At 41.6% G+C, this 24581-nt stretch overlaps 1 protein-coding gene across 16 annotated transcripts; it reads right to left on the bottom strand.

Annotated features, from left to right (window-relative positions):
• Positions 1-22631, bottom strand: mapk8ip3 (mitogen-activated protein kinase 8 interacting protein 3). Of its 16 annotated transcripts, none has more exons than XM_068335909.1 (34): positions 21639-22631; positions 17665-17785; positions 17186-17256; positions 16581-16672; positions 16085-16108; positions 15135-15240; positions 13722-13953; positions 13470-13572; positions 13108-13226; positions 12313-12324; positions 11736-11753; positions 10528-10585; positions 10289-10441; positions 9775-9832; positions 9519-9670; positions 9316-9372; positions 9036-9206; positions 8278-8437; positions 7382-7432; positions 6699-6788; positions 6232-6381; positions 5938-6103; positions 5486-5683; positions 5211-5388; positions 5016-5135; positions 4710-4790; positions 4525-4592; positions 4098-4246; positions 3813-3984; positions 3594-3707; positions 2594-2632; positions 2094-2258; positions 1861-2007; positions 2-1203 (listed from the first exon to the last, which is right to left on the bottom strand). In XM_068335909.1, the coding sequence occupies exons 1-34, from the start codon at positions 21942-21944 to the stop codon at positions 1079-1081; spliced, it is 4026 nt and encodes a 1341-aa protein (XP_068192010.1). In that variant the 5' UTR covers positions 21945-22631; the 3' UTR covers positions 2-1078. The 16 variants fall into 16 exon arrangements, with proteins under 16 accessions (XP_068192016.1, XP_068192010.1, XP_068192017.1 ...); XM_068335916.1 differs by having other exon boundaries at positions 15189-15240; XM_068335913.1 differs by having other exon boundaries at positions 3-1203; positions 8278-8404.
• Between the last annotated feature and the right edge of the window lie 1950 nt (positions 22632-24581).

The following is a 24581-nucleotide window of genomic DNA, read 5'->3' as shown; positions in this document are numbered from 1 at the left end:
ACATTTCAGCACACAATATGTTTAATATTTAATCCACACAGACAGAGGTCAACGCATGAGTTTTCATAATGAGCAAAGAGGATGGGTTCCAGTGGAGATTTACAATAATCGCTGTACACACAATGACAACACATCACTGTTCACCTGCTTTAGTCCCAACTGTTTGATCAACAGTCAGATGAGAAATGAGTTTCACACTGAACTTCTGGTTCAACAACCTCTTAAACCCGACAGCAGCACCAGTCGTTTTACTACAGTTGTAGTCAGTCACCACAGACTACATCATCCTTTTATTCCTCATGGAGGTTTTATAGAATCAGGGTTCAAAATGCCACAAATTGAGACTCTTCAAATGGACGTGGAGTAAGATTAGAAGCTAAATATTTTAGGCAACCGCAAAAAAAAAAGCCTTTGCTGAATTCGACATAAATTTGATTTTGCTTTATCATCACTCAGTCCAAAACAATTGTCAACAATTCTTCATGCACAAACCAGTGTATCGACCAATACCTCACATCTGTATCCGTGGTAGCATAAATTTTTCTTGGTTGCTGATTGGCTGTGAAAAAATCCAATTTTGTTTTGTTTCATTCTAGGTGTACATGCTGTTGTCTTATTTTCCAATACAACTGTTGGGGCTCTGGACTTTTAAGGCGATGTGGGGAATTCACAGATGACAAAGTAACTGGGGGATCAGATACAGGACAATTGAGGTAAATTTGGGAGGAGATGCAATGTGCTTACGGAGTGAATGTAAGATAACACAGAAGAGGGAGGTAGTTACAATGTTGGGTTACAACGTTCATGAAGGTACAATGCCCCGGGTGGGACAGAAACAGCGTGGCAGGCAAATTACTAGATCAGAAGAGGTTCCGGTACTTACAAGGCATTGAAGTTAACATGGTGACAGGGCAGGAGGGGGTATAATAGTTACAAGGGATAATATTCCTGGAGGGTTTTTTTAGATTCAGATGGGGTTTTACATGAGTGGGGATAATTACAAAGTTAGGGTAAAAGCCTTTTCAGGGGAGGAGGAGTTTCTTTTTACGGAGAAGAGTAGGTGAAGCAAATCCAGGTGTCACTCAGGTATGTATGACACCTGCCAGACGATAATGTGGCTCCGCTCCGCTTTGCACAGAGCAGGTTTGATCTGAGCAGCTCCAGCATTTTCTCCTTCTTCCGTCTCATCATCCTCTCCATCTCCTGAGGAACACAGATTGCCTTTGTTACAAGAACTGTTGAAGCATGATGCCTTCATAATAAAATGAAGACACTGTTGCAAACCCCCTGCTGATGAATGTTTATCCTTAAAGGACTCTAATTTGGTCAGATAAGCTTTTCTTCACAAAAAGCATCTGAATCCAAAATAGTCATATATTCTGTCAAAGTCCTACTTATGGCCTTGTAAATGATTTATTGTGAAAATAATTTAGTATCCAGGTACACTTCAGAGTTTCCTTGACCCCATTTGTCGAAAGCAATGACTTCTACCGCAATAGTCATGAGATGTATCGGTAGTCTTGTTGTTCTTCATTGTCACCGCTAGAGGGCAGTGAAGACTTCATATCGATCACAATGACAGAAAATCATAGGACCATGAATGAATACCAACAAAACTACGTACTTAAGGTACTTTTTATTCAAAAAATTTAATTTGAGCTCAATCACCAGTGCTGTTCATTCTTAGATGTGTGTTGTTGTCACATATATACTTTAAATAGTATATTAAGATAAGATAATCCTTTATTTTCCAACAGTGGGTAAATATTCATTTGAATGGGTTGCAATCATCTAAATGTACATCTAATCTGTGTGTGATGGCAGAATTTTATGAGCAGGTGTAACTGGATGATTGCTCACCTATACGGAAGTCAATGTAGCCCTCTCCTCCACTTAGTACCAGCACATTATGAACACTCTGGGCTTCCGTCTCTTGGGGTGCTGCTGAGCCCTGCCCCTCTGACGGACTGTCCAACACACTGCCGTTCAGGGTCGCCAGAACATTGCCTGTCATATTCACACACAAACAGATCATAAACAGTCAAGTCAAGTTAGTTAAAGCCGATCACATCAGCAGACAGTTTTGTGATTACCGGGTACAGAGACGAAGAACTTGACAGCATCACGATGTCCATGGAAACAAAGTTGGGCCTGTGCCATGGAGCAGTATGGGATGAAGCTGCCGGTGCTCTTCTCCGAGCCATCGTCACTGTACACATGGATGACTCCACTGGACGAGGTGGGAGACACCTTATTGGCTAAGGGATGAGAAACCCAAAAGTCAGAAACTTATAGTTGGGGTTGTTGCCTAGCTACTTGTTTGCATGACACTGAAAAAAAACATTTCTATGGCAAACACAAGAAATCCATATACTTCCACCTACTGCATTTACAGTACTCTTAAGGCTTCTCAGCATTGATGCAACAAATCATAATGATAATTAGCATGCAATACCGATGAGAAAAAGCACTGCCCTGATAGAGAGTGAAAAAGAAAATCTGTAGTTGGCAGACAAGACATTGTTGAGCAGAAATAAAAGTGTGAGAAAAGGTAGATGACACCAGGATCGGGGTAGGGAGCGCACCCACTTACCCCTCACACCAAGGAGTTGCCCTCGGTGAAGGACCACCGCTACCGAGGAGGTGGAGGAGGAGGAAGGCAGAGGAGAAAGAGGACAGTAACAGTTATGCCCAAGATGTTCTGTGGGAGGTGAAGTCACAGAAGGGAAAGCAGGAAGGTAGAAGTAAAGATGGTGGAGAAATGGGGGAGGGGGGGCTGAAGGGGAACACAGACAAACAGCACCACTGTATGCAAGGATGTCTTGAAATATGCAGGCTTCTGATTGGTCGGTTCAAGATCTGTTCATGAAGCTGTTCCATTTTGCAGTATGTGAAACATTAATAACCTAAGAAAAGTAAGGTAGACAAAACATTTTCCTCAAACTCATACATCCATGAATAAAATGTCCTTCCAGACTGTGGTTTGGATAGTTTTTGAAAGTTTTTGTGCATTTTCTATCCAGACAGAAAACTTTACATAAAACAAACTGAATTGCCTCGAAAACTATGGGTGAATAAACAGCTAATTATAACAATAACAAATAACCGGTTTATGTTCAATTTTTATTTAAAACAGGGGTGTCAAACTCATTTTCACTGAGGGCCACATCAGCATACCGGCTATCCTCAAAGGGCTAGATGTAACTTATAAATGTAAATAAATGTAATGTAACATCAATGTAAAACAAATGTAAATACTCGCTAATGTTAACTAACTGAATTTATTACTTATTCAAGTTACAAACATTGCAATTGCACAAAAAAATGTTTGCTTGTTGTTCTGTTATGACATAAATCCTTTTAAATTCTCAGGTTATGAAACCCACAGACCCTAGGATCTAGGATCAAACTATTCAAATGAAAAAAGATAAAGAACATCAAACACAAGTTAGGACCTTAACTTTGTTCAAAATGGTTTTGTCAAAGTTAAAATGGGCTTAATTACTGCATTGTGGGAAATGTAGTTTTTGGTCAAAGCACACTTTTGACCTATTTATTTTAGTTGTAAGATGTAAGAAAGAAACCCTACTCACTTTCTGTCAGGGGGATGGAGATGATGACGCCATTTCCAGTTCCTACCCAGAGACGATTTCCACCAATCAGAAGCGCTGTGATTCGGACAAAAGAGAAGCCCAGTTTGCCGGTACCTGCGAATTACAACCATCAGTGGTTATGAACTCCAGAAAAAAACATTTCATTTCCCTTACAGATGGAGGGTAAATTATTGAGCGATTAAATAAGCTTATTCTCACCCAGCATCTTACTGACGTACGGCTCAATGTCCACGTCCTGGAGGTGCTGGTGTGTGTGAGCGTGGTAGAGACGGAGGGTGGAGTCCAGTCGGATCGACACCCACACCCCGTCACCGATCCATGCTAGCTGCCGCACCTGACTCTCCCTACGAGGATGGGCATCGAAGGACTTCTGCAGGGCAGCGAATCAGCTCATTATGCCACTTATTTCCCGTTTCAAATCAGCCAACAGAAACTGCTGCTGTATTTAAGACCAGCAGACGTTAAAGCGGATTCAAAAGACACCTCGATCTGCATGCTCTTGGGCTGGATGACGTGGATCTTGTTCTTGTAGCCGCACCAAACCTTATCGTGGACCACAGCCATGCAGCGGATAGAGTGATGAGGTCGACCAAGGTCCATTAGGTGGTAGTTGGACAAATCCCATTGGCCATCTGTTTTTAAAACCACACACCAACAAAATATAGAGTTAGAACTGATTAACAGAATGCAGAGAAAAATATCAACCTTCATGCAACATTTTCCCAACATGATCTGGTTCTTTGAAAAGAAGAAAGCTGGCAATTATGAAACTAAATCAGTTGGACGTCCAGTTGGATGAAGGTGATGAAAATCATTCATATCAATGTTTATTTCTTTCTGTGTTCCAGACTCAGATATTGGCAGCAAAGTATGAATGGTGACAAAACTAAAATGTGAAGACTCCAAATACCCTCTGATCTGTGGAATATAGCTAGAGTCCCATCAGCAAGGGCAACCAATACGCGACCTTTCACATGCCTGAAATCAATGGAAGAAACAGACTATTAAAGTTACAAACACCTTATTAAAAACACTGATTGTAAACTTTACACGACGCAACAGACATCATTCGTAGCTTAGTTCAGCATAGCTTACACCAGACTGAGCACAGAGTCCTTGAGTTTGATGGAGTGGAGACACTTCTTCCAGTTTCCAACTGCTGAGTGGACGTAGAGCCTTGACAGGGGACAGAGAAAGAACAGTCAGGGCTCAGGAGAATCCCCTCCGTGATAAATACTGTTTATTATATTTATATTTGTAGATGTCGGGCAGGATGTGGGATGGCTGATCTTTCTTATGATAGCAAAGGAATAACCATCCATCCATCTATTTTCTATACCTGCTTCATCTGCTAATAAAGCACATAATTCCTCCGGTGTTATTTACACAATAATATCTCACCAGCCATTCTGGGACCCCAGCCACATAGTGGGGGCTGCACTGGTGTAGTTTTTGGCTTCTTCACCTCCATCTTCTGACTCTGAAGGATGAGAAGTTTCTTCTTTGGACTGACCTGTGCTCCTGAGTGGACAGAAGACAAAGGCATTTCTTTCTTCATGATATTCCTGATGATCACCTTCTTAAGGGCGGACTTACCTGTCAGAAGTATCTGCTGGACGAGGCTGGGGGTCAGTAAAGACATGCTCAGTAAACGGCCCCGGAGGCCCCATCTCCGTTTGGGTAGTGGTCGACTCAGGAACCTCGGTGGCCTCGGTGGCCTCCTCAGCCGACTGGGCGGGGTGGATCTTCCCGTTCATAGGTTGAGCAGTGGGGGCTAAAGCACAACCAGCAATGAAAGAAGTCACCGAATGGCACCCCTGATGCCTTTTATGATGTTAAAAAGATGTAAGGATCGTTTAGGATCTGCCTACCTTGTCCTTTGTCCATTATGGGCGTGTCAGTGCGTGAGGAGCAGTTGCTACGGGCAACACTACAGTTGGTGGCACAGCCAACAAGAGTGATACCAGCCAGCATGCCCTCCACGCTGCCGGCGTCCTCGTCTCCACCCGTTCCTCCATCACCTGGATCCAACACAATCTCTCCTGCCGGGTAGTCGCTCTCACTGGCAGCTGGAGACAAACACACACATTAATGTGTGTAAACACACAGTTCAGAATTAACAACACAAATATGATGATTTCACACACATACAGCTGTTCATTACAGTCTTATAGCAAATAGCCAACGATGGAATGGTAAATAAGAGATTTGGTTTAAAGTCAAAAATATAATTTAAAATAAAGATACACAAAATAAAATCTTTCAACACAACAGATGGATCAAAATGGGTCTATTGGGATTTGACATGAACTGTCCGTCTCACCCGGCACGCTGGAGATGCAGAGCACGTGTGCGTTGCAAACGTTGAACTGGTCGACCAGTGAGCCCGGCTGATTGGCATCGATGATGACCACCTTGCTGGCAGAGTGGGTGCTGGTGAGAATCCACACCCGACTGCTCATGGTGTCCATTTCCTGGAGCTCCTTCAACTGGGAGGGAGAAAGGGAGGGAAGGAGAAGAGGTAGAAAGGGTTTTAATCACATTGGTGATAAATTAACTTCATCTTTGTAAATGTTCTATTCACTGATATATAATTAGTTTTTGGAGCTTGGCCTACCTTCTTTTTCTCTGGGGAGTTACCCTTTTTGTTAGATCCATCCTCCTCAGCATGTAAGGGGTCACTGCTGCCTGACGATGCTTTAGAGGGTACCGACTCCTGGCTGCTGGCCCTCCATCCTGTCAGATCCACCCCTGCAGCGCACCAGAGCTGCACACGAGACACGGAAAATGAAAATAAAAAAATACTGTTAATTAAAAATGTAATGACATTGCACATCTCAGGTATGTCATACAGTATATGGAGTAGGATTTGACACACAGAAACCAACAGAAATCTGTTATATATAATGATCGAAATATTATCTTTGTGTGTGACTTTATCACTAATAAAGACCTTTAAACCAGAGCTCTCATTTACTTGTGTCAAATTATTCATACATTATCCTTCACAATGAAGATTTGTGAAACATGGTTTTGATTGGAACAACCCTCAAACTGTGGCGCTGCGCCCACTGAACTCCTCACCTTCCTATTGGGGTCCTTCTCCACCAGAGGACGACAGTAGACCGGGACGGGCACGTTCTTCATGCGGTTGTCCTCTTTCTCATTTGCGGTCTAGAAGCAGAGGTAATGAGAAGTCAGGTCACAACCAAAGTAATGATTTACTGTCTGGTTCAAATAACTACTGATGAAGTGTGTGTATCATATAGATGCACTGCATGTACACAGGAGGAAATACAGCAAAACTCCAAAGGAATCACGACTCTGTGACATAATAACTTAAGTGTTAGTTCAGGATTTCTCCTTAAAAGACTCAAGGCAGAAGTAAAACATGACGACATCCATCCATGCTGCGTTTGAGGCAGATTGAGACAGACAGAGGTTAAAAGGTTGTAACAACATTGGCAGAGGGAAGTCAGACGGAAACTCTACAAAGACAGGAGTTAGTTAGAGAAATGTTTACATGTACATGTGTAATATCATGCCATAAAATGAAAACTTCATGCTTTTCATGTACTCGGATCATTCAGTTTGAACTCTTATTTTGAAAAGATCATCAACGTTGTTCACATAGCCCTGACCGTGTTGTCATTTGGAGATGTATTTGTCCTCTCTGTTACTATTCTCTCTATCCAGGGGTTGGGGCTTTAAGGGGGAGGTTAAAGGAAAGGGAAGCCACATGCTGCCGCTCTGTCAGTCTCACTTGCCTGTTGTCTCTTCAGCGGGCTGTCCTGAGCGCTGTCCGTCTGACCCCCCGTCTGTGGGAGACCAGAGTTAGATCCGCCTGCCTACCAACACTCTCTGGCCTCTCGAGCCACACAGCTTCTTCAAGACATTTTAAAGCATAGTTTGACACTATGAAATTGTGTTTTGCTTGAAATTTGAAAACTACAATTCTTATCGGTATTGGTTCATTTTAAAGGATAGGTCCTATTTTCATTATTGACAATAAATTCCATTAAAGACCAAAAGAAACACCAAATTAATCTAATTAAAAACATTTTTTTATTTAATAACCTGACTGATTTCATTCCTTTGAGCCATGCAGGTCCAATATTGACCAAGGATTATGTCGAAAGAACACATGGTTGTGTTTATTGATGTCACAGAATGTGCCGTTTATTTTATACAATTACTGTATTTTCTAAAGCAACATATTTGAAGATCTCTAAAAACTGTTTACTGGACTAATCAGCTGTCAGAAAATTACTGACAATTCTCTACGATTACTCTAAATTGTTACTTGCTTTGCAAAGATAAAACAAGTAGCAAAACCAGTTACTTTGAGTGGAGCCTGAAATAGAGACGGATTATATTTCGAGTTTGGGCGTTTGTTGAAAATTAATGTTATTAACTATAACCCATTAATTTAGGCTTTAACACACAACAACACACTGTTGATATAATATCATTTACATTTTCAATTATTTGTACAACTTCCTTTCTACACACGGTAAATCAAACAAGCTAAAGTTCATTTTCCCCTGATACAATGATTTATTTGAATATGAATCAAATATGTCAAGGCCCTTGTGGGTCTCTGACCATGTAGCATGTGCATGTGTGTGTGTCGATGTATGTGTGTGCATGTGTATTTGTCTACCTGTTTGAAACGAGATGGCACGCTCCAGCCACAGGCCTGCATAATGCCGTCATCGCGGCGCATATGCTCACGGACCTGACGGTACTGTTCGCGCCTCTGCTCTCGACGAGCCAACAGTGCCGAATCACTGAGGAGAGACGCAACACCGTTACTGGCCAGTCTGGAAGTAATGGGGGGAGGGACAGAGGGGAGGAGAGAGAGAGAGCGAAGCGTTAGCAGCCTGGCCAGCCAGCAGCAAGAAATAGAGAAGAAATGAAGAGGAGAAGGAAAACAAAGCAACAGCAGTTGCCAGTCAAGTTAAACTCTCTGCTAGCTCAAGCCAAGCAATGCTTTTATCACGCTATCAGGAAATGGAGGAATTTAAATATATTTAGTGTTAGTCTGATGGCTTACTGTGATTTAGAAGAAAGGATGATTACATTTTAAAATAGCAACTAGCATCAAAAGGTTTTGCCGTTATATCCCAGATTCAGGTGACATAAGACAGAATTTTCTCTTTAACCTGTCAAGAGGAGATTTGTTTGAATTAGAAATGGAATCCTGGAGAGGCTGGATTGGGAACTGCTTCAAGCCAACAAGCAGCGAGGCCAGCAAAGTTAGGAAGCATGTAAGGATGGACATTTGTTCTAGTGAAGGGATCTAGCTGGGAACTGAACTGAAGACATGTCCAGGGTGTGTCCCACCTTCACCCCCCCCCACCCTGCACCCTACCCTAGAGGAAATGAATGGATGAATGGATGCAGCTAGCTGCGGCTCACTCTTCAGGGAAGAACTCCAGCGTGCGATTGGAGGTAGAGATCTGACACATGGTGTGGCTGCGTCTCTGTGAGAAACCAGCCGGCGAGGGAGACTTGTAGTGGATGTTGACGCTGTAGTACGGACGCTTGACAGGTGGAGGGCTGGATGATGAGCTGAAGAGACGTGCAAAACTGGAGAAAATAAGAGAGAGAGTGGAGGATAGGTTTTATTTTATAACCAAAACATTTAGGTTTTTTTTATTATGCTGAAGTTATGAGTTCAACAAAAGCAGAATCTTACAATTGCCAGATGGTGGACTTCTTTTTCTCTTGGATTTGAGGACTCTCCCGGGACGCTCTGAGAAGAAGGAGGGTTGTGAAAAAAAGCATAGCATTTGTGTTTTAGTTGTGTGCATTAAACACGTTAAGGTTTGTTTGCATTGACCCTTCAGCACTCATTCAAGTTCTTCATCAAGTTCCCAGGAGCATCTTCCTGTTTCTCACCTGATCATTTCCGTCCACCGGACAGCCTCCTGCAGCTCCATCAGCCTCTCTTTGTACTGATTCCTCTCCATCAGTACTCTGGCCATCTCCACCCGTGTGAACCGCCGCCGCTGCGTCATCGTCATGTCCCCGTCCTGCATGGGTGACGAAAACTAGGAGAGAAGATGGCAATTAGATGTGTTTTATCTTACATGTTGAGTCTTTCTGTATGTTAGACTAACAGCCAGAAGAAGACGACGGGAGGAGCTTCACTCACATCATCACCTCCTTCATCTTTGGAGTCCCGAGATGCACCGAGAGCCTCCGCTCTTAGTCTACAACCCAAAAACAAACAAAAAAAGTCTCAAAACTTGTGCATTCATTTTAAATTTACGAGCATTCGAGTGAAACTAAAGTGAGCCTCGTGACAATTTCACATCTATTTTTTTGAAAAGGCCAAGATGGTTCGAAACAAAAGAACTCTGACTTATTCAATGTCATTTTGTCCCTCACATTTGAACGCATCACCACTGACTATGGAGATCAACACTATCCTGTTTCTCTCCTTGTGCTGTGTTGACAGCAGATAGTCAGAGTTTGTGTTTCAGTTCAGCATACATGCTTCTGTCTGCAGTCTCCTAAGAAAATAATATGTGAGGCTGTTTATTTAACTCATATGTTGTATCTTTACTCCAGTCTCTAAATGTGTTTATCAGTACAGTATAATATCTGTTTTCTTTAGATTACATGTTTTCTTGCTCATCGTGTTTAATAAGTGCTTTCAGGTTCACCTCTTGAGCTCCTCTTCCAGCTCCTTGACCCTCGCGTCGACCTTGTTCTTGGACTGCCTCACAGCCTCCAGCTCCTCCCTCAGCACCTCTTGCTCACCCGATAGCTCATCCACTTTGGCAATAAGGTCATTTTTCACAATATTTAGAGCATTTCTGTGAAGCAAAGAGCAGCAGGAGCAGGAGGTCAGACATCACTATTAGTTCCAAGAAGGAAACCAAGCGCACTAAACATCTCTTACTTGGTCTCCAGGAGCTGTTTGTTCTCTGTCAGCAGGTTTTCCACCTCCTTGCCCATCCCTGAAACAGTCCAATGTGCATCTCTGTTACTCAACATCCACTAATCAATAAACCCATTGATCAAGTAGTCAGTGAGGGGGCTTTTAGATCAGCCATGGTTTACAGAGTGTCTCCACAAAAGATAGTATCAAGTTTAATGACTGATATTATTGGAAGAATTTTTGAGTTCAACACATGTTAGAATCAAAGCTAATCCGGATTTGACGTGAAGGTTGGAGTTAAATACCATTAGAGAAACAGAGACAGATGGATGAGTTCAAGAACATTTTAAAATGCATTTAGTGAATTCTGACTCGTGTTAAGATCCTGGTTTGAAATTAAGAAATACCATTTCCATGTCAGTATTTATCAATATCCATTTTTATGAATGCACACACAGATTTCAGCAATATCCCCCTGAACCATTTCAGAGTTAGCATCATGTTCATCCAGTCATTGTTGTCAAATCTGAGTATCTAAATACTGCACACTGATTTTTCCATGCAAGCAGCAAGCATTGTGCGACATTAGCCAAGCACACAGACATTAAAAATAATAACAGCGATAATAATGATATAACGAATAAACAGGAAACAAAGAGGTACTTATTTACCAGGTGTTATTTACAAATAAGGATGGTTTGTGCTTTTGCATACAAAATGATTCTTGGTTGTGTAATAAAACCCTGTGATGTTTATGTTGACATATTTATTTGACATATTAGGCTGCCAACTTCAACTGGATTAAATGGTTAGTTGTTACCCTTTACCCAGTATATGATCTCTTTATGTAAATCCCTCATATCTTTGACTTCAAAGGTGGATACTAAAGCAGACTAGAGATTATTTTAGTGAAGATTATGTTTAAAGGGATTGAAAAAAATTAAATAAAAGATAAGGTTTGCCATTGTTTCCTTCCTTCAAAAGACTTTCTCTATCTTTCATTAACCTGTATACCATGTTATTCTCCAGTAGTGTTTTACCTGGAAACTCTTTTATTGTAATGTTCTATAAAAGAGGACGTCGGAAATTAGCCACGTCAGATGCAAAGATAAAACCGAGTCACACAAAAAATTGACACAAAGAATGAACCTGAAGGTTGTGAAAGCTTGAAGCCCAAAAATGACATAACAAGCAAATTTGACCGTGAGCGCAGGCAAAGCATGCCTTACCGAAGAAATCATCACGAACTGGAGGCAAAAGATGAAGAATGGAGAGGGAGAAACGCCATGGATCAGAGAGAAAAAGAGAGGGACAGGAAGGGAGGAGAGGAGAGAGAGGATGCTGATAAGAATTTATTCATTTGAAAATGAACAGCAGAGATAAAGAACTGAAACACAAAAGCTGCTTTCTGCTCTGGTTTGTTGGACATCTTCAGATTGTCCCAGTGACACAGAGTATTTCTCTATCAAATGATGAATCACCTGTTTGAACACGGAGGAGGAGTTAAAACCATCAGGATATAATTTGTCGTATAGTTTACATTAATTATTTAAAGGTCAATGTAATTTGAATAGAATATCGTTCTAACTTCTTCTGGCCATGTTTTGCTGCATGTTAAAGTATGTTGCATATTGAACTCTTCTAAATCGTATTCCTCATTCCAGAATTACAGCATATGCTCCAAATAAAAACTTTATTTATGTGAATTTTTCTGTTTTGTTCAAACTGAATGGTTTCTAGTCCTGTCTGTGCAATATAGAGAGTAGAGACAGATAAAGATAAACTAATGCATGCTCAGATACACACCTGAGAACTCGCCTGGGAGGGGGGGGGGGGTCACCAGCAGAAGCACATAAAGAGGAAAAAAAAAGAAAACGGGTGAGACATTATGAAAAAGACTAGAAGATGGGTCAAAGCTGTTGCTTTAATTTCTGCTGTATGCAAATATGGGATAATACTGTATATCCAAACCCAAAACAAATTTCATGTTGGCCCAGAGCAGAAACTCACAATGAATATCTAACATAAATAATAATCTTGTCTAGGAGCTACAGTAAATTGGGGGAAAAAAAGATCTTGAACAAAATACTGCATGACAGGGCAGCTGGGGGTGGGGATGCAGTGGGGGAGGGATTGTATGATGTGATGAAGAGAAGAGCTGCCGACATCGAGAGCGTTGCAACCTCATCCATGCGAGGTAAAAATAAATCTATCAGACTTAGTGCAGCGGCTCAGGTCCAAAGCCTGCATGAAGCACCGCAAAGCAATAACAAGCGTTTGCTTTGTGCAGTGCAAGCATGCATCAGCCCTTATTTTGGATCTACATTTAATCTCATATAGGTAGGTAACTACACACATTGGCAGTAGAATTAGAAGGAGCAGCATGGTTGACTGTCATCACTTCAAGGTGAACAACTATCGTCTCACAAGATGCCAAAGGAGGCAGACGTTTTCAGCCAATTTCTTTGGAAAAAAGTCTCAGGGACCAAATATTTCATGCAACATTTGCTTCTACTTCACTGCCAATCTTTAGATGTTAAAGAAAAGCATTCTACTCTATGGGTGTAGCAAAAGTTATGTTCGCCAAAGTCCTGTTCATACCTAGCAGCTCTGCACCTGCATCTACATCTCCAATGATGTCCGACTTGGCATCTTTAATCTCGTGGTACAGAGAGTCGGTGTTGATGCCAAAGGCCTCATTCACTATCCCCTGGGAGGGGCTGAAGAACAAAATAAAGTTCATCAGATAACAGCACTGGAAGAAGAATAGAATCTTACCTCTCAGTCTCTCACAAGGTAAACAGAGCCAATCTAAACATATGTTGACACAGCTAGAAAAAACCTTCATGAGCTCTTATAGATGACCACTTTGACCAAATTCGGATCAGTCCAAAAGCAGTAAAACTTGTGAAAACAATTTTGCAATAAACTGTTGATGTGCTGAACATGTAAAACAGCTTCACCTGTTTCCTCCTCCGTACACACGGGGGTCCAGACACATGTCCAGCTCAGGCGTTGAATCTATGATCTCCTGGAACTCAGACCACTCATCGCTGCTTCCCATACCTGGGGGAACATATGAGCAATACCACAGGATTAGAGTACAGACCGTCAGACGCAAGAAAGCATACCAGTTCTTGTGCATTGTACAACATCAGAGTTGTTATAGGTGCCCCAGGGGAAGTGGGGGGGTCTGTTTGGTGACATTCTCTCACCAATGCTGACATTCCTGGTCTCCTGGCACACTTGCACCTCCATATTCCGGCTTAGCCGCTTCGCACTTTTCCTGTGATTCCCGGCCCGCATTGCATCAAACTCAGAGTGTGGCAGGAAGCCCTCATTGATGGGGGTGACGGTGGCAGAGGGGACAGAGGAGGTGGGCGTGTTGGATTTACTTCCTGTGCTGCTGGGTGTGGCAGCCACTGAGTCAGACTCTGATCCGTCCTCCTTAACAAAAGCATGGTGGCAGGAAGTGAAGACAAACATGATTATGTGAGTGTTGTGGTGGAAGCAGGGTCACGATCAAACCAAAATCAGCTATACTGATAATTTAGCTGTTTTTAATAAGATTCTTTCCTTTTCTATTTGTTTAGCAAAGTCAGTCAGTCATCTTCAGATTATCACCGCTATATATAGGGAGCCGGAGCCTATCTCGGCGGCATAGGGGGTGAAGCGGGGGACACTCCGGGCACGACGCCAGTGCACCTCGGAGCCACACACAAAGACACACAACCATGCATACACACACTCATTCCTACGGGCAATTTGTAATGGCCAATCAACCTGAGCGCATGCTTTTGGAGGTGGGAGGAAGCCGGAGACACAGGGAGAGCATGCAAACTCCGCACAGAGCGAGACTCGAACCCGGGTCCGCTGTGTTGTGAGGCAACAGCGCTAACCACTGCGCCACCTTGCGCCCTGTTTAGCAAAGTTAATATCTCAAATATTTAACACTTATTTAATGTGGTCATTTGAAACTGATTTTATGGATCAGAATGCCTGACTCATTTGTCCAAATATTTGCTCCATTCTACATCTGCTTCTGTGAATCTCGGATTAATTCTGAACAAATATCTTCTGTTACTATCACATGACACATATACCATCTCTAAATAAAACTACACATGAGGGTAATTCTTGTTTTTCTCTATGCTTTCTTGGATAGAGATCCTGAGGTCCTTTCTGTCTTATTACCTTTTCTGTGTCTCTCGTGAATAAATAATTATATACCATTAAACAGCACCATTTTAAGAGACACGAGACATATAGAAACACCTGAATCTGATGTGAAAGTGTGAGCTGAATGGTGAGGACATGTGATCACACAGAGAAATAATCACTGTGAAAGAGAAACCCCATAGCTAAACAAATGGACCCCTGCCTGCTTGTGTCTTATCTGACTTCAAATTTAAATAAATTAAACTAAGTCATCCCATAATGACAAAAACATGCTGGAGTGGGTGTGGGTGGGGCTTGGAGTGGGTGTGGCTAGTGGGACGGGCAGTGCCAAGGCTGCCCCTCCCCTCTTCCACTCCCCAGGCTGTGGTTGTGCTGATGGAGGAGGACAGGGCCGCTGTCTGGCCCACCTGATAGGTGGAGCAGAAGGTGGGCGGGCCGAGCTCGCTGACCTGCCAGATGTCTTTCCCGGGCATCATCCTAGCCCCCCCGAGAACCCCACGTACCATGCCCTCAACGTTGGGGTACAGACTCAATGATGGTGGGCGCTCCGCTTTGCTGCAGGAGGAGGAGACAAAGAGAGGGGCGGAGACTAATGTCAGACTGATTATTAATTACTTATTGATTATATTTCATCTATTGGTCTGCTAAGCTAAATAACTTTACATAGCTTTACAGAACAGGCTTGAGCAATCAGTACTCTCATGTAACTCTTGGCTGGATTGTGAATAACAGCAGATTAATTTCATATTTTTAGAGAAAACTTGCACACTCAGGTGAAAAAGAGCATCGGTAGATAGACACAACGCATGCTTGTAATCAAGCTTATGTTCCGATATGTCAATGATAAGTATTATGGAACTCAAGCACAACAAAGAGAGTAGTTCTTGGATAAATGTAAAATGTCCAATCCACAGGACCAAAGTCATTTTTCTCATGAGCTTCTATGAATTCCACAGCATACAAATTTGTTTTATGTGAGTATACCAAATGTGAGTATACATAAATACAAAATATTTTGATAATCTTTTAACCTTTTTCTGTGAAAGGGCCCGATGACTGCAAGATGTATTTTTTTCTTTGCACATCCATTTAATTGCTTCTTTCTCTGCATATTTTTATTGAATCTTCAGGTAAGAGATAAACAAGAGCAACTCATCAGGGAGAAAAAGCAGATGGTATATCATCATCATAACCTCTGAACCATTCCCTAATATTTTATGCATCACCAATAAATTAACAATTATAAATTGTTGCTGCAAGCTTCGATTTCTCAATAAGCAAATGCATGACACATGAGGAGTGGTTTCAGCACTTATTCAAACATGTATGATGCCAAATAAGGTCTGTTCAGATGCAGAGCTGAGTAACAGGGTGTGAGGGCAGCTTATGTTGAATTTACCTTTTCCTCCATGTGTGGCGTTGACTGTGCAAACAGCAGCACAGAGAGCAAGCCAGCAAGACAGACAGACAGACAGACAGACAGACACCAATTAGAGAAAGACAGGAGACAGGAACATGCTATGACATGTGAAAACACATGCACTAAACACACTTGGAAACCTTCACATGTAGATGTCAGGTTTAGTGTAGATTAGCACCAAATTCCTGAATGGTAAAAAAGAAAAAAAAGGCCAAAAAGCTCCAACTTCTTATTGTCTACTTATTTCCCATGAAGCTCATCAAGGCTGCTATCGAATGCCAGAGTCCACACAGTGTACTTGTTAGTACGTGAAAGACGCTTGACACATTTAGGACAAAACACAAAACATCAGCAACAAGACGGTGGCTGGAATTTATGGTTCAAATCCACACAAACACTGACGCTCAGAGATGTACACCCTTGACACGCAGACACACACACACACACACATACACACACACACACAGAGACTCACGTTCGTCCACAGCCGGGGCCTTCTGATTGGCTGTTGCTCCCCGCCTGCTGCATCTTGGTCCGCTCTATGTGCTCTACGTATGTTTGAATCATCTGTGAAGCAAGAGGACATGAGAAAGAAAGATATGTAAGAAAAGAATGGCAGAAAATGACGTTAAAGGATTTAAATATCCATAAATGCATATTGTTATTTCTTTACAAAAACTCACTTTAGACTTATCTTTGAGGCTTACTTTGTGAGACTCAGTAGAAACATTATGGTAAAATATAGCGGGAGAGGACCTATGGAAATGTGGGTTTCATTCAGAATGACAAAAAAAAATTGTCATTCTGAATCATACACTAATGGCTGCATAACCATTTAATCATTCATGAACACCCTGTACAACACCCCACACTCATGTTCATGCATATGGGCAGGCTAAAGTCACAAGTTCACCTATAATGCATGTTGCTGGTGGTAGGATGAAGCCAGAGGAGGATTGGAGGATGACATATCAACAGCTTTACAACTTGATATCAGATGTTTGTGGTTGTTTTGGGAATGCTGGAAGAGTTTTAGGAAATAAATGGTTTGAGGGAGTTCAGTGGTTTGCCTGATCTTACCTCAGTGTGACGCTGGTGCAGAGCATTGTACTCTTTCTTCATGTCGGATTCTCGCTCCTCCAACCGAGTGACTGAAAGAGAGAGAGAGAGAGATGTGGGGGAGCACAATTCAGTTATTTAGATATTTGGGTCTAAACTCTATTGAATTCTGGCAACATATCATTGAGAGAAACCAATAAGAGTGTAGAATGTGGCAAGAAAACTAAATACTCTGTAAAATATAAGCCACTATTCACTGGATTGCCAGAGTTTCAGTTTAAAGGCCTTTTAATCTAAAAGCATAACGCCCTCCATCAGAGAGTCTGCTTCCCTTTCCAGGTTCTCATAATAACTGCACTCAAAATGTTTCCGTGTCCATTTCTTTTACTTCTCTTTTGCTCCTATTGCTTGTAAAAAAAAGAAATGGAACAGAAAAGAGCTGTAATTAAATGAAGTTCCTCAAATACTGTTTAGAAACTCGTGGATGTTCGTCTGCTCACTCTGATCAGAATAGTTCTTTGTCTTGAGCTCCAGCTGTTTTCCCTGCAGCTCCAGGAACTCCACCTGTACCTGCAGGTCCTTCTTCTCTGCTTCCAGTGCATCTTCAAATTCAATGAATTTCTGAGGGGAGAAACATGCAGGGGGAAAAATCAAGACTGTCAGCATCGGAAAATACATTAAAACTGACACAAAGAGCCATAATGCATTTAATTTTGGAAGTACTCTATAAGATTTGGATTTTGGCCAACCTCTTCAGCATTTGTCTCATATGAAGCAGTCAGAGTTTGCCAGAGTTTAATAAATACCTCTATTATTATTATTAATAGAGGTATTTTCCTGAAAGCACAAAGCTGTCGCTTCCCTTTCACATTTGCTGTTGGGGATTTTTTTTTTTTTTTTCAAATCTGTTCACAAAGATGCCTTTTTTTTAGTGCAGCAAGCCCACAAAGTCTTAATACTGTAATCCTCCAACAGCAGAGGCCATGGAGCTTGGAGTACTCAGCAATATGCACCACACAGAACGGCAGTCCCTGCTTTACCATCAGCTAAAACATGATCCATCCACTACTAATAGCTGACCGTTCTTGTTTTATGTACACAGGGAAGATTTTAGCAGGAAAATTACCAGAGAAGTTTATTCAAATGCGAGAGATAAGTGAAACATCCCAGTGATGATTCTTACTCTGTTAGTTCATGTAGTTTCTTTATTAAAGCAGGTAAGCGTATAATTATTTTTGACCACATTTGATGTCGACATCTGCACAACCTTCAAAATATATTTGCCTAAAACTATTTTATGTTGTGTCATTAAAGCAACACATTATGATGTTACATAATAATACCAGTCTTTCAGACTGGGAGTATCCCTCTATCCATTCTTTCTCTGTAGCTGTTCAACCAATGTAATCCTGCAGACGAGCTGTCTATCCTGGCTGACTTTGGGTGTCAGCTGGGATAGGCAACATTGAAAAACCAGTTCACAGGTCAACACAAGGTAAGTCAAACAGCCACTCACACCTACAGGCAATGTAGGCTCATCAGTTCACCTCCACTGCGTGTATTTAGATCGTTGTGGGAAGCTGGATGTAAATTGGGCTCAGATATCCCACATCCTCAGCTGAATTAGAACCCACCTTGGAACTGTGGTGCTGCAGCGGTACCTGCTACGCCACAGTAGTGCCATGTCCTACAGAACTCCACTTCCTACACTGTAAACCTTTCTAATCTGCAGGGTATTTGTTCTTAAAAAACATACTGGTGCTTTTGATGTGTACAAATATAACAGATTTACGGCTGGAATATCAAGTTTTCTGTCCAATATAAATAGTTGATTTTTGCTGTTGTGAGTAAAACATACTTGCAGCTATTCTGTGAGTCTTCAGACCTTGAGGTGACAGTAGGTAGTCATTGAAAAAGAAACTGTATTTGTTCGAGACTAGAATGAATCCTGGAGGATATGAAGAACATGTGGAATCTGCAAACCAAAAACTTTTTTCAGATGCTGGAGCCACTTAGTTAAACTGGATTTCATGTTCAACCAACCTGAGTTTATTAAATCCAGGATAAAAAGTAGTGATGATCGTTTTACTGCCACCAGAACAGTTGGCGATACAAAGTGAAGTATAATTCTAGCTGCTGCTGTTACCTCACTTCAACGGCTGTAATCCTGGATATCTCAGTGAGGGCTGCACAAGCAAAACAGGGAGTTGTGGCTTTGTATGCCATTAACGTAAGCAAATAACCTTGTAATCTGAGCTTTTTTTTTGTCTTATATAGAAGGTTGTGTTATTGTTTCCTCACACTAAGAGACTCTCTCACTGCCTTTTCTTCTTTCCGGTCTGTCTGTTCAGGCCTCCGCCTTTACCAAATCATTACACAGCTTCCCCAAACATCAGTCCGTGTTTTTCTCTGTTTTTCTCCACACAAGCACAAATCAGGTTACAGTGCAAGACTCTGAGTGTGCTCTGTGCAATATTGATTTCCCTGTGATCTCCCACCCCTCGCACGTCATCCCAACCCCCATCACACGTGCCTGAACTCAGACTTAACTTCCTTTTAATACGTTCCACGCAAACCTGTCACCTAATTTGATGTGTGTGAATCGACTTCTCTGGTTTGCTGCGAATGACCTGACCTGAAGGCTGAAAGAAATCAAAAGATACCAAATACACCTACATCTGTAACAATAACTACTTTTACTAGATGATAAATTGCCGTGTATTTAATAAGAAAAAGAAAACATGCACCTGACATATGGATGACAGCATGAAAATGTAATAACATATTTGATATTAACTTTAAATTATCATTTTTAAAAAAGGGGGATTAGAATGTAAAAAAAAAACTATCAGAAAAATTTTTAAAAATTCAACGACACAAATAAAAAATAGCTTATTTTGGACTGTTAACAAAAATTGCACTTAAACTGGAAGCATTTGTTACAGGAAATACATAATTTAATATCTTAACAAGAAATATATGCTGTAGTTCCGTAACTTTTTGTCGCATCTATCAATACATAGAAATACACACAATACGTCAACAATGCAGTGAATGCTTATTACAAATGATTGGATTAGTCTGAATTGGTTAAATTTCTACTAATAGCAATCATTTATGCATAAACAGGACTGTAACATAACGTACTGAACACAGCTTCTGTTATGAAAGTAGAAGATTATAACTATATGCTTACTGAAAGGAAATCCACGGAGCTACACGCTCAGCATGACATTCTCTCCTCACCAGAAAATCATCATATCAATACTCCAAGTTTATGTTGTGGTACAAATGTGTAAAATGTGACTTGGCCTGTTGGTCCAGTTATATTTCCATTAAAACAATGGTCTCAGTGTCTCCTGTTACATGCAACACTTGTTCAAGCATTAGTGCTGCACAATACAGCTGCATTTTCACAGTGAATGATTCTGTTTTCATGGCGTGAACAGACGCTTGAATGCAACAACCCTGAAACATAATATGACCCAGTGGCTTCTTTGTCAAACAGCGGCTGAAAGTGAAAACACATTAATGAACCCGCACTGATGAAAACACTGGGGACAACATGTGATGACAATGACTGAACGTTACGCTAAGCGGATACCAGCAGGCCTGTTGGTGACATGCTGAGGCCTCTTTTGGATGGTTGGAGGATTTAAGTGAAACATCTGGAGGTGGAGAGTGGCCGGTAACGTAATAGCTCCATATTGATGTCCACCTCTATTGTTTGTGTCCTGGTTCTCACTGTTTTTGTGGAGTAAACGCCCACTGAGAGTCCTGCCCACATCCTGCACCTGTCAGAGTTCTGCTGACTGCCCCTTTATCATCATGTGGCATGTGCACACATGCATGGCATTACTCTGTGTTTGCATATTGTGCCCTTATGCATTTGCATGTGAGACTTCAACTGTGCTCTGCAATTTATGGATGATAAACAAAATTTGAAAAATGATATGCGCTGTTAGTCATAAGAGAAATTAGCATGAGTAGTTCAATGTATTTAAATACTTGATGTCATATACATAAATATGCTGCTCTCTATTCTAAGCAGGATTAAATGTGCTTAACCCATGTGGACTGCTAATAGGAATGTTTTATAAAACGTTTTGACCTAACTGGAAATTAAGTTGGATTAAGCTGTTTCAGATGATGAAACGTACTGTTCCCTTAATTTTGAGATGTTGAGTTGAATTTGAGAAAAAACAAGGAAATAAATATTTGAAAGCAAACTTATTTTCTAATGTTTTGGTTTTTTTTAAATACAAGGGTATTTCATCATAAGTAAGTTCTATTATAGGGAATCCTTTGAATTTTGAGTGAGTGTGGACAATTCCTGCAGTGTATTAAACCAGGAAAAACAGAGGGAAAAAGACATCTGAACATTCTAGTGTCTGATCATGTACCCTGACACCTCTGAGCTGTCTCTGGATGTGACGATGGATGGAGGCCCAGCCGAACCCGGTTGATGACTCACCTCCTCCGCCTGCTTGCGGAGCGCCTTCTCCCGCTCGTACTGGGTGATGAGCTGCTCGTTGTCCTCCTTCAGCAGCTCCAGCTCCACTTCGTGCTCCTGATTCTCGGTCAGCACCGCGTCCAGATTCTCCAGGACGTTCACCACCAGCGGCATCAGCTCCTTCACTACCTCCTCGTCATAGCTGCGGATCAGCCGCTCGAACTCCCGGTAGATGCTGTTGGCCAAGCCCGACACCCGCTCGGACATGACGGAACCGGAGCCGTAGTCATCCTGGTAGACCACCTCGTCGATCTGCAGCTCCATCATCTTGGCAGCCGGGCTCTGCTTCCCAGATGAGGAGGATGCGCTAACGGGCAGAACGGGCCTGCAAGACGAGAATGTCACCGAGTTCGGCTCCGATTACAAAAAGGGTGACATTCAATGTGGACTTTCTTCAAATAGAGGAGAGTTATTCTGTTTGCAGCCGGACCGAACCACCGATCCAAAACCGCCTGTTGTGGAGAACGGCGCTTAACCTTGAGCTCAGTCCTAAAAATAGTCTCGTTATCAAGCGGCTCCCGGTTTCTTCCCTCCGTTGTATCACCTCCAGCTGCGGCCCAGCTAGTGCTCTCCACCCGCGACGAGCATCGGATCCGGGTAACAGTGGATGTGCGGCTGGTCGGCCTGCGGATCGGCCCGCGTTGGGTCCATGCCGACGTACAAAATGCTTCGTCAATTCAGTTACACCTGATTCTCAGCAGCCGCAGCAATGGACCTCAGCCATTACTGACTCGGGAAATAAATAAATAAATAAATAAATACATACATAGGTGAATAATAAATAATATAATGTTCCCAATTTCCTGCCGACGCCCGACCAGCCACTAGGATATCGTTTCCTCCATGTTCCGTTCCCCCATCCAGCGTGGGTCCGATGCTGCCGGCCAGGCTGGGGCGTTGTTGGTGATGTCTCCCGGTGGGAGAGGCTCTCCCTGCTGTTGGATGGAGGAGCCAGCTGACCCACCGTGGATGACGTCACAATGTCTGCATTAAGCAGACGGACCCCAGTAAGTCCGACAGGCGTACCGGAAATACCGACAGGATTTCAAAATAATGACACAAAATTCTAACGTGAGACTAACGATAGCGATGAATGCGTTTTAAAAAAATGTGTTTATGAATATAATTTTCCGTGAGTGTTATATTGGAAAAACGACTTATGTATTTATCTTAACAATTTGATTTAATGAAGACATGAGGGCGGTTGGTGTTAGAGACCATGCAGAAGATAGGCTGACATGGAAAAGAATGGCACTGTGGCGACTCCCAAAGGGACAAGCCGAAAGGACATGAAGACATAACACATAATGTTTCTATTTATTGTATATTTCTATTACTTACTCTACTATTAATCCGCAATTACTGTGTCCCTTTTCACCACTGATGGCAGCAGTAATCCCCCTTCACATGGAGTTGGTGAGGGCAATCTGCTCTGGTTCCTCTGGCAGCAAAACACTGGAATAAAAGAAAGATATGAATGTCAAACATTCACTGCCCTGACATCTTTTATAGCGGACTGCTCCATCAACCTGCCAATAACACGATGGGATTATTTCAGATAATATTTTATCCATAAACTTCAGTTTTATAAGGATTTATTATTCGTTTGTTTGAATCTCCAGCTTCTTCTTCCTGGTGTCCAAAGATTATGGAGTTAGTTAATTTGACAAAAGAGAGACCTTTAGGGATTATTTTGTATAAAAACAATATGGCTACTTCGCAAAAAATGTGTTTTCAAAATGGAGATAACTCAAAAATATCAGTCAAATATGACCAAACCACATATGCTCTGTACTCATTTTTTTCCAGACACATCATAGTCAATCTCTTCTATGTCACAGATTCAAATTACACTCTTGGATTTTATCATTTCACAACATAAATATATAGATTAGAATTCATAGGGGTTTTTTTCTCCAAAGCCACTTATGGCAAAATATGGCAACACTGTATTGTGATTCCCACAAAATCCAGTAGGGGTTCTCCTTTTACTGAGCCAAAATCTTGGGATCATAAAATTACGGAGGTCATGCATCCAGTTTTCTCCAGTGCAACCCAAAGTATGTCAAACTATAGACTACATACTGTACATTGTCTTTGGCACTACCTTTCTTCATTTATTTGTTCAGTAATGTTTTATTTTCCACTCTAAAAGGCAGTGTAAATGCTAAATTTCTGTAAACAAATATTGATGACATAAAGCCATCCTCCTGTAGATGTTATTTGCGTGCACTGCCAGTTTACTGCAGTTTACTGATGCTTTTATTGTGCAAAGTAAACCGGACACTAACATTGCCTTATCCCCTCGTCTTTGACTGACCGCACCAGAGCAGAACTACAGTTTAATAAACTGACAGCGTACACTATTAACCTTTAAGAGATGCTTTAGCTGCTCATGTAAAGCTTTGTTGATTATTTGTTTGATTATTTGATTATTTAACAGTTTTAATCTGATTCAGTGAATGCTGTTATCCACCATTCGATAAACCAGCAGCTCACACTCTATGAACATTGGCAATTTTAATTTATCTTGTTACAAATTTTGAATCAATGTTTTTCATATTATTGATATTTCATTGGTTTACTTGTACCAATTATTTGCATTTTTCTCCTGATCAATGCCTTGTCTGAAAGGGATTGGCATGCTGGAAGATACTGTGTATAAAAACACCTGCGGAATCAACAGTTTCACAGATAAGTTCAATACTGAGTCTTGCAGACAAATTCTGACAAGACCGTAGGTCAAGCTTCCATAAATGTCAAATGCCGAACGTTCAGCTTGTGACACTGAATTAGCTCAGTTAGATCAAGTCCCCACAAACAGGACCCTGGATAAATGTTTTTCAGATATAAAGTAGAGGAATTGAGGACAAATGGCTATCATTTGAACTTTTTTCAGTCAAA

The sequence above is a fragment of the Antennarius striatus genome, chromosome 16 (assembly GCF_040054535.1).
Source record: "Antennarius striatus isolate MH-2024 chromosome 16, ASM4005453v1, whole genome shotgun sequence".
In the NCBI taxonomy this organism is placed as follows: domain Eukaryota; kingdom Metazoa; phylum Chordata; class Actinopteri; order Lophiiformes; family Antennariidae; genus Antennarius; species Antennarius striatus.
This window is presented reverse-complemented; position numbering and strand designations above follow the sequence as displayed.